We start from the raw sequence: 17204 nt of genomic DNA, 5'->3' as shown, positions 1-17204 counted from the left end.
ATTTACGTTGTTGTCCTGTTGTTTGTGTTTTTGAGTGGCTCTTCTCACTGTCGTCATCACCTAAACCACTGCTGTAGCTGCTCAAAGGAAGCTGATTGGTCCAGCTGTTCAGCGGCAGCTGTTCAGCGGCAGGGAGCTCTGGTTGGTTTCAAGAATCAATGGAGAGTGATCTTGCAAGATCAGCTGACTGCATGAGGATGGTACCCCACTCACACACACACTCAGACACACACACACACACATGCAAATGACATGCCTTTTATGAGCCACCCAAGAAGTTTTCAGTCACATATCTGCCAAATTTCATACACTGTTTCTTAAACACTGAAGTGGCTCGTCTACAGAACCCAGTTTTTAACCATTTCTTATTTTTATGACAGGACTTATTTCATCTAAGAGGGTTTTTTTTTATCACCTATTCAACACTTTTTTCCACAGTAACTGCTGTATGTTGACAAATGGTTATATAAGTGACCAGCGCTGAATTATGGGACCTGTTGAAACACGGCTGGCTTCCACCATGAAGCATGTCCTGTTGATTAGAGATCAAACAAGAGGTCAGAAAGGACGCTCGTAGGTGTAATTCCCCACCGACAAAGTTTCTCAGAGACAGGAAGGCGAGCCGCACTTACTGTGGGCTCGGCACATTTCGGGTCCGCTGCGATAGACACTATCAATTATCCCTGAAAAGAAAATCAAAAATAATTGGGTTAGATTCGATTCCTGCCTGGGCGGCGATGTTTCAGTTGCAGCTTAAATGTGTTTTTCCTGTAAAACGGGTTAGGACTTCTTTGTGACGAAGAATGGTGGTGTTGTGATTGCAGTTGTGTTTTTCTTTTTTTTTGTCTGTGTGTGTTTTTTTCCCTTTTTTTTTTTTTTTTTTTTTTTAACCTGCTGTCGGCTCTGTGATTCTCATCATCCTCAGTCTCAACCCTTTCAAACACACACACACAAAACACATGAATAATGTAAGTGGCAAGGAAATTGCAGCAGGCTGACAACGACGCCGATTCCCCGCTTGCATATCAAACCGAGGCTTTGTTGGTTCGAGAAGAGAAAAGGAGGAGGATAGGGAAGGGGCTCATGTTTGAACAGCAGAAGAAGAGTGCATGAAAACATAGATTTTACAATGATCTCCACCCCTTCTTCTTTTTTTCCTCTCCCTTGCTTTTTAAGCCGGACAAAATGCACGGGCGGGAGGGGGAGGAAGAGGAGGAGGCACCGAGGAGAGACGGCGATTGAAAAGCCGTGGCAGTAATTACAGGTTGGCCCCGGTCAGAGCCGCGCGCCGCAATGCAACGTCATGTGCAGGCGACACACACACACACACACACATAAACACACAAGCCTCGTATCGCTCCCCTCATCTCGTTCTGCCTATATTGGTACACTTGTTAATGAGGACCTACGTCTTTGATAATCCGCACGCACGCATGCTTGCACACAAATGTCGTGCCGCTTTTGGAAACGTGTTGTTCGTTAGCTGTGTGTGCCGAAGCCCAGCAAAGTGCCGCGGCCCTCATTGTAATGCAAACCAATCAGATCGCTGTGGAATAGCACCGCTTGTTCTCTCTCTCCAGCTTGATATTGGATGTTTAATTTAGGAGATGTCTGATTGCTTTATTTGAGAGCGAAGTGATTCCATTATGTTTGCCTAATAAGAGTGTACTAATGTGATATTATTATTTTTTTTTTTTCTCTTTCAGCGTTGTTAATTTCCATACATATTGGTACTAGTACTTCATTTTGAGACGCGTTGTCTGCCTCCGGTTTTCTTAATGAAAAGGAGGTGGAGGAAAGCCGTTAAGTTGCTCTGTGCATAATTCGGCCCGATACTACATTTAAGTCTCGTTTATGAAGCACCGTTGAGTTTGTGAACACTTGAACATGGAGTTTTGCCAGGGAAATTAATTTTCCCATAAAGAGATTGGTAGATTGCCTCAGCTGTAAAGTGGATCTACAGTCAGGCTACAGACGTGTAGAGTCTAAATAGTTAAGAAAATAGAAATAAATAAATAAATGAATAGCTTAAATATTCAGAATTTGACCTTACATGACAGGGTACAAGTATGATGCTATGAACGCAGACTGTGATGACTTTCTCACTTTACTGCTCATGTTGGGGTCAAATACTTTTTTTTTTTTCAATGAAATTTCCTATTAAATTAGCCATTTCTGATATTAGTAAGGTTAAAATTGACAAAAACACAGATCTGGGTTTGGATAGTTTTTTTGGGGGGTGTTGGTGAGTTCTAGTGCTGAGTCATCATGTAAAAATATCCACTCTTAAATTCTGTTCATAAGACTGACATATGACTGTCATAACAGTGACCTGGTGGCTGTCATGAACATTAGTATGACTGCTGACATTTGCCTGGTAATTTGGGAAATTTTGAAATGGAAAGTTTCATAATTGAATCGGTAACACTTTACAATAAGAGTACAGCAATTAACGTTAGTTAACGTTAGTTAATGCCGTAATGGTTAATTAACTATTAGTTAATCATTATTATGGCATTTGCTAATGTTAATAATATCTACAATAACCCTTAAATAACATATAAATTAACACCTTAGCATGAACAGCATTAGTACATGATTCTTAGACACATTAGTTAACGGTTCTTAATGTTTATTACGGCATTAACTAATGTTAATTGTTGCACTCTTATTGTAAAGTGTTACCAATACACTTTTAAATTCTGTTCATAAGACTGACATATGACTGTCATAACAGTGACCTGGTGGCTGTCATGAACAGTAGTATGACTGCTGACATTTGCCTGGTAATTTGGGAAAGTTTCATAATTGACCAAATGACTCTTAATGGCGGTCGTTACAAATCTTCATTAATGTTCCTGACAGCAGCTGCGGCATCATGTCAAAGGCAGCGTCGATCTTACAAACACAACTTCAAATACAGTGTTACCAAATATACTTGTATTATATCTTCACTTTGTAAGATCATGTTCTGAGTCGGCACACGCGCTTTATTTATGGCATGAGCTGCAGCTGCGCCGTGCGCCTCAGCTGTAGGTACCTGTCATGTATGTGAAGTCACATCTCAAACTCAAACGCATGACAGCAGCTCAGCTCTGAACTCCCGCCATCAAAACCGGCACCACATATAAATCCAGCCTATTTGTGAACATGAACCTTGTTAGTGTTAGCATTGGGAAGCTTACATGAACAACAATTACAGCTGTGGGGAAGAAAAACAAAAGAAAAAAAAAAAGGCAAAAATAAACCTTTACTGAGTGAGTGCACAGCCGAGTGGTGCAGCTCTGTGTGAGTGTCGCTAACAGGAAACCTTTGTCTCAACAGGCTGAGCTGAGGGGCATTTTTCACACCAAGTTCAAGGTGCATGAATTCCCGACACAGCGCGTACACACAATGCTGCAATCAGAAATGATTGAGAGCCTCCTACAAAGATTTGTTTGGCGGACAGCGCGTAGGCCGCTCCTGCTCCACGCTGTCTGTGGCCGTTCAAATGAACGCCGGTCATAAAGTGATTTTGGTACTTAAGCTGATGTACTCTAACCGGACGGTGTAACTTTTCAGCGCAAAAAACCTCTTCTCATGGCCGGCCATTGATTATTGGAGATTCAGGACAGCCACAGCCACCACCGCCGCTCACGTCCGAGCTGCAGATTTGGCGTTTAAATCATTTTGTGTCGTTTTTTTGATTGAGAAATATCTGATTGTGTATGATAGTGCCTTTGGTCATTTTTTTTTTCTGACGTTTCTCCCTGCCAGTCTCTGTTTTCACGGAGCATACGGATTGTGTTTTGACTTCTTCGCAGTCCTGGTCGTATCTTTTTCTCTCAGATATCGGTTTGCATAAGTTTGTATGGAATATGCTCAAAGTATCAAGGCTAACTTAAGCCAGTTCACTCCCATTCAAGTTTGGAAAAATGTGAGAATCTGCTCTGTGAAACTTGTCAAGCGAAATTTGAAAGTTGATATCCAAAGGTCACTCCGTCTGGTGGACACTTGGCCAGCATGCACAGCATGTTTGCTAAAATTTGTGTGTTTTGTTTTATGATAATCACTTCAAATTTGCACATGGATACGGAATCTGTTCAGCATTCAAAGTGCGAAGAGATTTCTGAGAGTCTTAGTTGACATGTATGCAAGTGTTCCCTCTGTCTCCAGTTTACATGCAAGTTTTTAACACATATTTGGCGTTAAGGGACAAATTTTAAACGATTATTATACACGAAAACAGTCATTTTAGCGAATGCATGTAACACAAGACTGAGTTTGCCATTGCAACCTCCACGTTCCACAGAGAGGTTTGTTTCCAACATGAATGTGAGTGAATCGGTGTATTGCCTCGACTTCAAAGCTGCCCAAGCGTTTCCTGAACAAACTTATGCAACTGATATTTTCGAGAAACAGATACTGTATGATCATTGACTGTGGAACCAGGGCCGCTGTGGTCCTCTAACAGTCCTGTGTACTTGTGTTGTGCAGCTCCGTGTTCTGCATCGGGACTCTTCTCCATCCCATAAATAAACACACAAAGTAGCTGCAGCTTCTTTACCCGGACTTCACACTGTTGTCATGCCAAGCGTACTGACAGAGGGAAAAGTGTGTGGGATATTTAAGACGTTTGTTGTTTTGAGCTGCCAAAATTTCTGAGGTCAGTGTTGGATATCAGCATTTTGAGACATCTTTGTATAAAGTCTGTACGATCAATAAAACGTTGCTTTTCCAAGAATTTTGTCTGGCTCTTTCTCACTCATATTAGCATCTAATGATTTTTTTTTTCTGTCTTTCAATTCATTTCTGGATTTTTTTTTTTTTTTTTTAGCTTTTTTCAAACGCAGTCATAATCCAGCACAATCACTGGTGCAAATAAATGAATTTATTGAGAAAAAAAAAAAGAAAAAGAAAAGAAAAAATCAAAGCCAATACAAAACACCCACATAACTTTTCAAAGCTCATCACTGATAATGATAAAAAAGATACATTTGCTTTTTTTTCTCAGAGATGCTGCACATCTGAGCAGTAGTGCCTTTTTTGACAAAAAGCAATTCTTTTTATTAATCTATCTCTGTATTTACAAATGAGGTAAAACCATAACATTGTCACAACATGTCTGCACCCATAACACAACATTTAAGAAGCTCTTTTTATGGTACAAATGAATGATGATAGGGAGATCGTGCCTCCGGCTCGCCGCAGAGAGAAATGTGCCATGAAGCTTCTTTGTACTCTGCCGCTCTGCACGGCTCAGGTTCTCTGACTGGCCTCCGTCTATGGGGGAATAAAAAAACAAAAACAAGCAGGCATCCCTCTTAAGGAAATCCCCACTGTCTATAAGAAAAGCTAGTGTGTGATACTTCCAGGCGTCTTCCCACAGCTTGCTGTACGCTCAATCCACCTCCAAATATCTTATTTTCAAAAGCCGCATTGTTGCCCTGGCTTTTCGGGAAAAAAAAAAAAAAAAAAAATTAGCATGTTTCTGAAAAGCCACAATCTGCGAATCGACTCCTGTGCCGACTTTTTCTGAAAGTACCCGCAATCCTTTGGTTTTCCGGCATGACAGCAAGCCATCAGCTCCTATTAGGATTAGTGCCCTGATGTGTTTTCACACACTCCTACCCTTTAACTGCTCTCCGGCTCTGCCAGCGTGAAGAGGAAACAGAATAAATAAAGAGTATGATGAGACTGCTGCGTCTTCCTGCATTAATACAGCCCCCCCCTCCCTCCCCGAAATGCAGGAGAAGTCAGGTTGGCCTGTTTGGAGGGCTGCGTGCAGAGGGGGCAGAGGCGCACACACAGACTTTGTGTTTGTGCCGTTTGCTGTGCAACAAAACGTTTCCCCCAGAAAAACTATTGCTCACAGCGTCTCTCCTCTCTCTGTGGCTCCCCGTGGAGCCACTGAGCTCTGTGCACCAGTGGCACATTTTAACACAGAGCCAGGCACGAGTTCAGCTGGGTTACACTCTCTCTCTCTCTCTCTCCCTACCTCCCTCTCTCTGATTCACCCGCTACCCTGTAATCATCTCTCTCTCATCAGAGGTGAAAAGCGCAGGTGCTATTCACAATCCACGGTCCTCAGCTTGCTGCCTTTTCATTGTTTTTTTTTTTTTTTTTTTTGGGGGGGGGGGGGGGGGGGGGGGGGGGGGGGGTTCTTTTTTTTTTTTTTTTGCCTTTTAGCCAAATTGTTCCCAGCAGTTTTATAACAGCAGGAGGTGATTTTATGTAGCGATAAAGGACTCAGCCTCACTGAATAGCAAGGAAGCCAAACAACTTAACACTTGACCCCACAGTTTGCTCCGTAATTGCAGCATTAAGACGTTTCCCCGCAATTTCCCCACAATTTTTCCCACAATTATGATCCGTTCCCTTATTCTTCTTCAGCAGCTTGCGTGCGTCAGTCTCCTATGGCACACAGGTATCACAGCGAACAAGGTTTATATATTTATATGTTCTAAATTCCCCCCCTCGTTTCGCTCCCGTTCATTGGGTAGTCACCTTGGAAAACCGTTTGACATAGTTTGTATTCTAGTCCGTTAAAACAGTCTCTCGCAGTCGCCACGTTTGGTATGCCCGAGGAACAGTGTGTGTGTGGAACAGAGCAGCAGAGCCAGTATTTTCCTCCCTCCCGCGGTCCGCACGTCCGCTCCCATTTCTCTGTTACAAAGCTGCTCGAATTTTTGTGTGCCCTCCCCCGGGTGCGGAGAAGCGAGCGGCGGAGGAAAGTGAATGAGAATAGGAAATCAAATGGAGACGAGGGCGCAGTGTAAGTAGAAAGCTTGATGTGTTACAACCCACGGAGCGTTGAAACTTCAAACACCCAAACCAATACAGAATTACTGAACCCCGCGAAGGACGCATTACAGAAAAGACAAAAAAAAAAAAAAAAATAGTCACCCTGCAACCCAATGACGGTCAAAGCACTTCTTTTTTTTTTTTTTTTTTTTTTTTTCTCGTATAAACACTGAAAGAAGCTGTGTACAGCCAGGCAGAGAGAACAGAATATGTCCATTATATACTGAAGATCCAGGAGGCCGCGTCGTGTGGGCTATTCAAAAATGACACCGCTCCTCTGCACAGTCTCATCACTTAACCTTGCAGAGTGAATCCTTTATGTCGGAGTCCTTTCTGTGGTTATTTACAACGGCTGAAAACAGATCCCAGCAGCATCGGGGCACAAAGTAATTCTCATGTGGCTTTCGATTGGTCCCGGCGCGTCAAAAACACCCGGCCAACGCATTTACATTTCACACTTCACACCTCACATTTTAGGTATTCGCGAACACTTGATCCAGAGCAGCTTTACGACGAATATCAGAGGACGGTTTGGACTTTTGGGTTTGGGCCGCGGCCGTATCTGAGCTCCGTCGGGATGAGTGGCCCAGGTAAGTGAAGGCTTGAACCTGACTGGCAGGTTTGATAATGTCTGCTCCTGCAACATTGTCATCCACGGCAGCACAGCACCGCCGGCTGCTTTCATCTGTCTGTTAGGCGGCGGGCGGTGATTGACAGGGCTCATCATTCGGTAAATGCAGTGCCTGCCATGCCGAACGCTCAGTCAACAGGCAAGGGGCGGGCTGCGCACACGCACACACACTCACTCACACACTCACAGAGCGAGGGTTCCTCTCTCTCTCTCTCTGAGTTCCCGCCTCATTCATCTTTAATTGACTGGTCTCGTTTGTCCCGCCAAATAGGGTCCCTGTCTCCGCGGCGCTTCGATCCGGTCTGCGCGCTTCACAATTCAGGGCTCAGAGGTCGCTGGCCTCAGCCCGCTCGTACAGCGCCCGCAGCTTCTCGAAGCGAGGCCCCCACTCGCCGAGCGTCTCCTCCCTCCTGCCCTCCCCTCCTCCTCCTCCTCCTCCTCCCGCTCCCTCGCCGCCGCTGCCTCCCTCCAGCCCCGCCGAGCTGAAGGAGCTGAGGGAGCCTGCGGGCGAGCCCCCGCCCTCCGTGGAGAAGACCTGCAGGGAGTCGAAGGGCCCGGTGTCCGGGTGCTGGTCGGCGTCGCGGATGATCTCGCACAGGTAGCGGGCCAGGTCCTGGCTGGAGAAGGACAGGGAGCGGCGGGCCAGCTGGGGCGGGCGGGCCTGGCCCTGGGCGGGGAGCCGGGTGGGCGGGACGTCCCTGCGGATGCTGGCGGTGGTGGTGGCGGTGGAGGCGGAGGAGGCGGCGGAGGGGGGCAGGGTGGAGGAGCTGGCTGTCCGGCTCAGGGGGTCTGGAGGCGGGACGGCGGGTGGCACCGGGGGCGCCTGGTGAAGGAGGTGGTGGTGGTGGTGGTGGTGGTGCGGCGGGGGCGGGGGGTGGTGCAGGGCCCGCGAGCGGCAGTACTGCACCGACTGGGCCGGACTGGGCTGGAGGGACTTCTGCAGCTCCGCCATGTCGTAGGCATTCTGGACAAGATTAACACAAGATTAACACATGATCGTAATCCAAGTTTGTATCACCACCATTTTGGGATTATTGTGTTATTTTATTAAATTCATCCTTTTTCTTCTATTGTTTAAATTGTTCATATAGTATTTTTCTACATTCCTTGTTTATAATGTTTATATTGCTCTTTGGTACTTATTATCTGTTTATAGTGTAAATTATGCTTCATATCTTGCTATCCACTTTGGCTGCTGTAATACGTGAAATTTCCCCAACGTGGGACTAATAAAGGAATATCTTATCTTATCTCAACAGCCTTACCGTAATCTTAACCATAGCAAACTTATATCTAAGCAGCTCATAAGAAGGCTGTATTTCTGACTTCACTGCCATGTCTAACAATTTCTCTTACAGTGTTAGTATTGGAAAAAACTAACAGCTAAAAATCAGGCTCCACCTGAGCTGTACGCAACATTTTAGCCATTTTGCAAAGTAACGCTGAAAAGTCCCCATCAGATCTTCTGTTCCCCCTTAGTCTATAAAAGCCAGGAGTTCATTAATGCAAAAAGGGGCCTTTTCATGAGTGTTATAATGTCTTACAATGGACTAACGTGTGAGAGTTTCAATTAAATGAGGGACAGAAGAACAGAAAGAACATTAACAAATGGTGTTCAGTGCTACTTTGTGAAGGGTTCAATCGCCCTATATACTTAAAGGAGCCTGATTTTTTTTTTTCTCTCAGTACTTAACAAGAAGACCCACTCCTACACACACACACACACACACACAAACCGAGTCACATACAGTCCACATGTATAGGCACACACACATCATTTCACACGCAAACACGCAGGACACACACATGCATCCATAAAAATACACCAAGAGGGAAAAGCCCCGGTTCGCAGAGAAAATGCATAAGGGGGTGAAAAGACATTAGCATTAGCAGAGGCACAGTGCAAACAGGCAGAAGAGCAGGAGGAGGCAGTGAGTGAGATGGGAGAGAGAGATGAAGAATCAAACGCGACACAGAGAAAAGCGAAGAGAGAGCGAGCGGAAACAAAAGATCAAGTCACACCGTTAAATTTGCTTTCAGCGTTCCCCTTGTTTAAATGTCCTATCTATCTCTATTTACTGTCTCTGGGAAGGAGCCAGAGTGTGGTCATGCAAGTGTGTGTGTGTGTGTGTATTTGCATGTGACCCGTAAGATACATAATTTGAGTGGGTGTGAATCAAAGCGAGGCGAGATGGGCGTCTCCCCCTCTGCCTGCATGCCTCATATACAAAACCACAGTGGGGTCCTGGAACGTCCATTCAGCTACTTTATATATATATATACATATATGTGTGTGTGTGTGTGTGTGTACAGTCGCTTCAGCACTAATGTGATTGAACTGAAACTGTAACCACGGCAGCAGAGACAAAAATACCGGCTGCACGGAGAGAGAGGAGGAGGAGGAGGAGGAGGAAGGAACGAAACAAGAGGAGGTGTAGGTCGCTCTGTGAAAATTGATTATGTGATGAGTGGAAAATGTCGCAGAGCCCCGTGTGTTTTATTCCTCCGGAGCTTTCTGACACGGCTCTAGAGAATCAGATAGCACGGCACGCTGGCGTATGATATGACATTATTATTATTACGGGGGATAATTACTGCGTGTGTGTGTGGGCAGCGTGCTCGCATGTGTGTGATGTCGAGTGACAGGGATGAAACCATGAGGGGTTTTTTTTTGGGAGGGAATTAGCAGAGCATGATAATGTTGAGTTTATGTGTGTCTGTTGTCATGGTTCTCTCTCTCTGTGCCTGTGTGTGTGTGTGTGTGTGTGTGTGTGTGTGTGTGTGTCCGGCACAGGCACTCCATCAGCTGCACTCGTCTTTGTTTCGATCAAAACCGTGATATTATGTGAGCTCTTAAGGCCCTCTTTTCTTTTGAGTGCTTGTGGGCTCCACTGGCTGGTGGAGAGGGAAAGATATGTGTTTTGCGTGGGCCTAATTAAAAAGCAAGTACACACACACACACACACACACACATTATGGTGGGATTTCATTCCCAATTGAACTGATTGTATCCACTGTGGGTCAAACAAACATTGACAGCATTACCTAGAATCCATGGCTGAATATGTCAAAACTAAGGACGCTTGCATCACTGTGTTTGTACCACTACAGTCCTCTGCTAGTAAATGGGGCTTTGCAGGCTTGTGTGTGAGTGAGGGGGTGTTTTACACTATTCGTCTGTATGTGTCAATATTAAGGGTGTGACAGTTCACCCTTTGCATGGTTGAGTTTGTCGCTTAAATCACAGCTGAAGACTTTTCTGTTTGCCACAGTGAGGGTTAATAATTTGCACTGCACTGTAACTTTTAATGTCCTGTTTTGTCATCTTATTCTCGTTTTAGCTTCTTTTTATTCCTAAATTTAACACTTTTTAATTGTTTTTAATGTACGTTTTCTTCTGTTGCTTTTATATCGTTTTAATGCCTTTATGCTCTATGTAAAGCACTTTGAACTGCCCTGTTGCTGAAATGTGCTATACCAATAAACTTGCCTTGACTTAGTGTAACTTGGCTTTTTTTTTTTTTTTTTTTTTTTTTTTTTTTTTTAGGCCACGATTTGGGTTATATCATGGATGGCCTTGAACGAAACTGAACTGACTGAGAATTCCTGTTCTCTCTGTTTGATTTCAAACGCGAACCGACAATTCGACACAAGACGTTGAATGAGGCTTTTACCAGTGTAGCTTGTAAAGGTTGTGCACCGTGGAAACAGAAAGCCTTTTGTACGTGGCGAGGCCAGATGTTATTACTAACCAAAGGCGGTGCTGAAAGCTCTGCAGTGTAGTTGTGTTTGCTGTTATTTCGCATCGGGCTCCAAAAGAACTAACAGTTTTGAAGACCAAGGACTGCAGGAACACAGATTTCAGCTTTGGTACAAAATCGTTATGCCTCTTATGAAAATATAATTAAAGTATAAATGTATGTGTGTGAATGATGGCAGCTGGATTAAACAAGTTAGTTTAATGACAAAGGAAAGATGTGTATATCTGTGTGTGTGTGTGTGTGTGTGTGTGTGTATACAGCACCTGGTCCTCCTCGCCTCCTCCCTCCTCGTCGTAGTTCAGGACGTTCTCTCTGATGTCCTCCCAGCCGTCGTGGTGCGCCGAAACGTGATACACACCCTCCTTCAGGCCCTTGTAGCTCCGCCAGCGGGTGTACAGGAAAATACCCAACAGCAACACTGCGCGCACACACACACACACACACACACAGACAACAGGACGGGGAGGAAGACAGAGTGGTACAGATTCATTAGCACATACACTAGCTCGGTGAATTAACAACTTAATCATCACATACAGTTAACCTCTGACCACACAGAGTGAGGTGAGAGAGGGAGAGAGAGAGAGAGAGAGAGAGAGAGAGAGATGAACTCGACCTTGGAGGATAATTTGCCAAAATTGTGACATTAAATATCATCATGACACACAGTCAGAGGTGAAGCTTGTGACCGAATAATTGGAGTCACCTTCAAGGATCAGGGTTGAGCCGCCTAAATGTGGTGTTTTTCGGACAATATTTTATGCCGATATTGGACAGCCTTTAAATTTGACCCTTTCCATGGCAATAAATAAATAAATAAATAAATAAAAATACACAGCCTCTTTGCTTGTGCCAGAATGGTACTCAAGGTGGAAAAGCCGTTAAACCATCACAGGACGCTAAAACTCTCCTCTCAAACACAGAAAAATAATCTGACCACGTAATGACCATGTAAATTAATGTAACCAACACCGGCCTGATAGTCTAGCACAGCTTATTAAAATGCAGCTTTTTTTTTTTTTTTTTTTTTTTAGGTCAACACGACACAAATAACACTATGCTGATCAACAAATCCCTTAATTCTCTCCTTGCCTGTGTACATCGCCGGCATTTGCTCACACTTGCAGCCCTTAATTATAAAAAGGCGTTACATATCCACGGGGCTCTGATGCCGCCCAGGGTCAAAGCGCCGCGGTTAACACGGAGGCATGGATAATGAAGGGTTGGACGTCTCCATCTTAATTGGAGAGCTAATTACATGATAAGTACTAACGGGAAAATTTGCAGGAGCTGAATTATTCCTATTTAATCCAGATATTCATTTGCTTACAGGTGGTGTTTCTAATAATAAACCATGTATGTGAGGGAAAAGATGAGGGGAAAGGAGCTGTCGGTGACTTTTGACTGACGTCAGGGGGGGGAAAAATTGGTTGAAAAGATTTAACTTTTCGCGAGAAGGAAATTCTAGGCGGCACACATGCAGTTCAACCGATCCAATCTGCATGTATTTCCCACTCCGGCGTTGCTGTGACCTTTTCCGAGATGTCTAACAAATCCCCTGCGCCTTGACTCCCCACTCCATCACCTCCAGCCTTAGTTAGCGCCTCAGAATTCACTTGCCTTTTTGTGATATTAACCTCACGGAAATCTGCTTCACACCCACACAAACTCTTGCTCTTTCATTCTCTGTCATTAATTTTGTCCTTCAGCTCAGTCGCACACGTTGTTTTTGCAGACATCAGAAAAAAAAGAAGCAACTTTTGAAGAATGCAAAATATTATATCCCATATTGAGGTCATTTGGAATACATTGCAAGCGTATTAACTGATTAATTCGCTCTTATTTAATTCATGTTTTTTTTTTTAAAGTCATGATGTTTTCAAATGTCATTATGTAAAAATATGTGTATAATCACCACTTAAGACAGCAGAGATTACATGCTGCCTAATAAGCGGGACTGACAGTAATACATCGTGAGTCTTTTGGCTGCTCAGGGTTTTCAAAACAATCTTATTTGTGGGCAGCAAAACATCGGCTCTGCGAGACATGTTGAAACTTTAATGAATTCAAACACACCCTTAACTACATTTTTAACACTGTCCTTAACTGTTCCCCTCTCCATCTTTCATCAGCCCCTCTCTTTCATTCAATCCACTCGCCTCTCCGACATCACAGCGAAAACCCGGCGAGCCAATCCATCATGTAACCGCACTAACAGACGGCACTCAAACTCCCTGTGTGTTGATAACACCCGATTAAACAGCCCACGCTCTGACAACGCTGCAAGTGTAAATTCACTCATCCAGAAACCAGCCGCACAGTTCGAGAGGAAAAATCAATATTCATTTACTGTCAACTTGTCCCTCTCTCCAGAACTCTTGTGTCTGACAGATTTATAAGATGGAATAGTTTCAGGAGATTCGCTGTTTTATTTTTAGAGCGCCCTGATGGCTCTTAATGGTGCTGAAAGAACGACAGACGTCAGTTTGGGCAAGAGAAACGTCAGGCTGACTGCTGCGCCGGGTGGTCGGGATGTTCGGGAGCGGCTGAAATGCAGACAGGAGGGTCACAAGGTTCAATCTCCTGCTCTAAATGTGTTGGGTCTCATCTAAGCCACCCTGGGCTTCCCTGAAAAATGGTGAAAAAGCAGCCTGGTGGTTTCCAGAGTCCATGTTGAGAACAGGAGCCCTGGGGCTTTCGGACTGGGTCACATCAAAGACTCTGAAAGCAGCAGCACTGACTTTCAACTTAATACTCATCAAAAGACGCTGGCTGTAAAACTATGAGGTGATGTTCTCAAGGTGGGATCTCTTGGGGAGTTTCAGAGGATTCACAATAAAATACTGAATAATTTAATGCACCAGAAATGATGCCAGTTACACAAGGTACAAGCAGTATCTGTAATCACAGAGGGTGTACAGTGTTAACAGGGTAGGGGAGACTGGGGACAGTTGCAACAAGGGACGGTTGCAACAAGCCTTATTTCTCCAATCAGAAACATGCTAGAGTGATGACACTCACACTGCACATGCTCAGTTAGACCCTCTACCCACAAACAAGAGAGTGGCCATATTGATCATCTGGTCCAGCTTTTATCAAGGCAAAACTGTTTTGGAGGTATGAAAGTAGATTTTTTCATGAGCTGTATTTTTGTCATACTGTCCTGGTCTTTTGTATGAATGAATCCAAACCTACCTAGCTTGAATCACTGTTTTGTTGACTATTCAGTGACACCGTTTACATGTGTCAATGTCACTGTGGCTAGTTAGCACATGGTGTTTTGTCATGACTGATACCACAGGGACGGTTGCAACAGCTGCAACTGTCCCTATGCTAATATCAAAACAGACCACACAACAGTATTTTTGAAGATTTTTAGCTCAAAATAGGCACAATTAATATATTTCATTGCTCATGATGAACAGAACAGGCAATCATAATGAGAAACTAATGCTAATGATAAACAAAATAATTCCCTAAATAACTTGTTGAGCAAAAATGAGCAATTAGTTATTGTTGTATATTGTTGTATGTGCTGTGCTATGGGACAAACTAAATAAATTTTCCTGTGAAAACAGTCATATTGAGTTTCTATAGCTTCAGTAACATCTACACATTGCTTCAGTAACATCTACACATTAACTCAGGGTAGGCCTGTGTTTTACACAAAACAAAACTTAGTAAATACTTTAATACTGTATACTGTGCTTATTCAGACAAAAATCAGAAGTGAAATTGGTGAAATTTAATGATTTTTTAATATGTTGCAACCGTCCCTGATCCGTGTTGCAACTGTCCCCAGGTTTGGGTTCAGTTGCAACGTTTGAATTCCTTTATTCAAATAAATATTGTGATTGATATGTTATATGTAGCCACCTTTAAATGGTATGGGTATATAGCAGACAGATGTAGGTTTAATATGTAAAAATTTGGTGTGCCTAGTCCAAATAGTCTCTGAGTAACTGAGGGTAATGTAAAAAGCGTTGCAACTGTCCCCAGTCTCCCCTATCTTATGGGACAAACTTTTGTCAAGTGGAGGTCCATGCAATAATTTGTGTCAGTTGTTGGTTAACACTGCCACCTCACAAACAGATGGTTGAGGGTTTGAATTTCAACACCAGTCCTCTCTGTGTTGAGTTTGTATGTTCTCCCTATGTTTGCATGGGTGTCCTCCCAGTTTTCTCCCACAGTCAGGTCAGGTGTTTTGAAGACTCTAAATCATCCACAGGTTTGAGTGTGTTAGGGTTAGGGTTGTCTGTGTGGTCGCCCTGTTATAGACTGACAACCTTGCAATCATGGTACTTCCCTGCCTTTCACTCAGCTGCATGCTGGGATAGGCTTCAGCTCCTGTGAGCCCCTTAACAAGAATAAGGGTATATGGCAAATGAATGGACAGCCTGTACAGCAGCCATTTTTAAACTCATCACACTCCATTCTTGCATTAACATACTAAACTACCTTACAGCTATCAAATTAGATGGCAATTTCCAGAACAACAACTACAATGGTTGCATGGATATAGAAAGGACTATAGCTGGCTTACTGGCTAGTAAACCCCTGACTAGCTGGTTAGCTGCTTTAGCAAAATATAGCTAAGGAATTTACTTTTAAACTTTTGTGGCAAACATGATCAATCTTGACTTTCATCCAATAGAAAACACTTTCCCGCATTACAGGCTTGTTCCTTTTGAATTCTATGGTATCTAACGCTCTGCAGTGGCTTTGCACTAGAAGCAGCAACAGTGCTCGTTTTTGGTGATATTTAGAAAATATTTATACCTAGTTACCAAGAACTAAGAGCATCAACCTCCTTTGACTTTTCTTTAACCATAACTGCTGTAAGAATCACAGAAATATGTTTCAAAATGTTAGCGATGTCTGTAATTCCACTAGATCTCCTGGCCAAGTGTGCAGTTCTTCTTCCAGACAGCAGATGGCGCAGTGATCAGCTGTATCCTCACAGAAAGTCCTTTATTTTCACAGAGCTGTAGGTGCGATACTGATGTAACACTGACAATAGTTATGGATATGATCGGACTTAAAGAGATGCAGAATCCGTGTCTGAGCTTGTTTGAAAATGGAAAAAATCCATGATAATGTACACATTGAAAGAAATACGTTTATGGGGCTAAAAGACAGACATGTAACCTAAAGTTAACATTATAATAGACACATGTAGGTTATTTTCTTAGTCAAATACTGGTGTACTTGTGGTGACAACTGAACCTTTCTTTCGACAGGGTCCAACAAGCACAGCCCTGGCTGCTGATACTCCTCCCCAAGTTGATATCAGTACTGATTTCTAACTAACACTCAGAGACTAAGATCCTCATCCCTATAGGATACCTGGATCTGTAAGTGGAGGTCACTGCCTAATGTTGTTAATCAACCAATCCATGCTTTCACTGTCAATAGTAGCGATTCCCTACGCCTGTGCCACCTCAGCATTGGCAGCAGCAACAGAGCGACTAAATCTATTAACGAGCTATAGAGAGCTAAAAATGTAAAGGTATATATTCCTGTGGCTTCTTGAGATCCATTATAAGATCATTTATAAAATCATAAATGTTTACGTAAGTGCTGACATTTGTGTCATGGCACGTCTTGGCACACAATAGTAAGATGAAACAGGCGTGTTGATTTTATCAGTGAATCTGATGTCAGGCCACAGAGGAAAGTAAGACACACTGCAGGTCTGCTAGTCTCGCTACAAAGGCCAGGACTCCATCTGTGGAGGCTCTACTTGTATATATAATATATAGTATATATAAACAAGCAATGAGCCTCACAACTGGCACCATAGAGACACACTTTGTATGTAGCGGGATTTACTTTATTTGGGTCATAACTGTACAATTAAAAAAAAGGCTGGAAGTGAATGGAAGCGCACAAAGAAGTCTCATCGATTGACTTGCGGTCATGAATGCACTGCACGGATCGATGTTTTCCGTGTATTGTAGTATGTGTGCTTTAAAAAAGAAACTGTAAATATGAGGGATGCCTTTGCACTCGCTGTACTGTGGTGGGGT

The 17204-nt window shown here is 43.5% G+C and overlaps 1 protein-coding gene across 1 annotated transcript in view; it reads right to left on the bottom strand.

Annotated features, from left to right (window-relative positions):
• Positions 1 to 6208: 6208 nt before the first annotated feature.
• Positions 6209 to 17204, bottom strand: part of LOC115376252 (neural-cadherin) — a 376719-nt gene continuing 365723 nt past the window's right edge. Inside the window, exons 36-37 of the mRNA XM_030075748.1 lie at positions 11439 to 11593; positions 6209 to 8378 (exon numbers count right to left, since the gene is read on the bottom strand). Of these exons, the coding sequence (XP_029931608.1) occupies positions 7740 to 8378; positions 11439 to 11593 (794 nt within the window). The 3' untranslated portion in view covers positions 6209 to 7739. The remainder of the gene's footprint in view (positions 8379 to 11438; positions 11594 to 17204) is intronic.

This window comes from Myripristis murdjan, chromosome 3, assembly GCF_902150065.1.
Source record: "Myripristis murdjan chromosome 3, fMyrMur1.1, whole genome shotgun sequence".
Taxonomy (NCBI): Eukaryota; Metazoa; Chordata; class Actinopteri; order Holocentriformes; family Holocentridae; genus Myripristis; species Myripristis murdjan.
The sequence above is the reverse complement of the archived record's forward strand: the minus strand, read 5'-3'. Positions and strand labels throughout refer to the sequence as shown.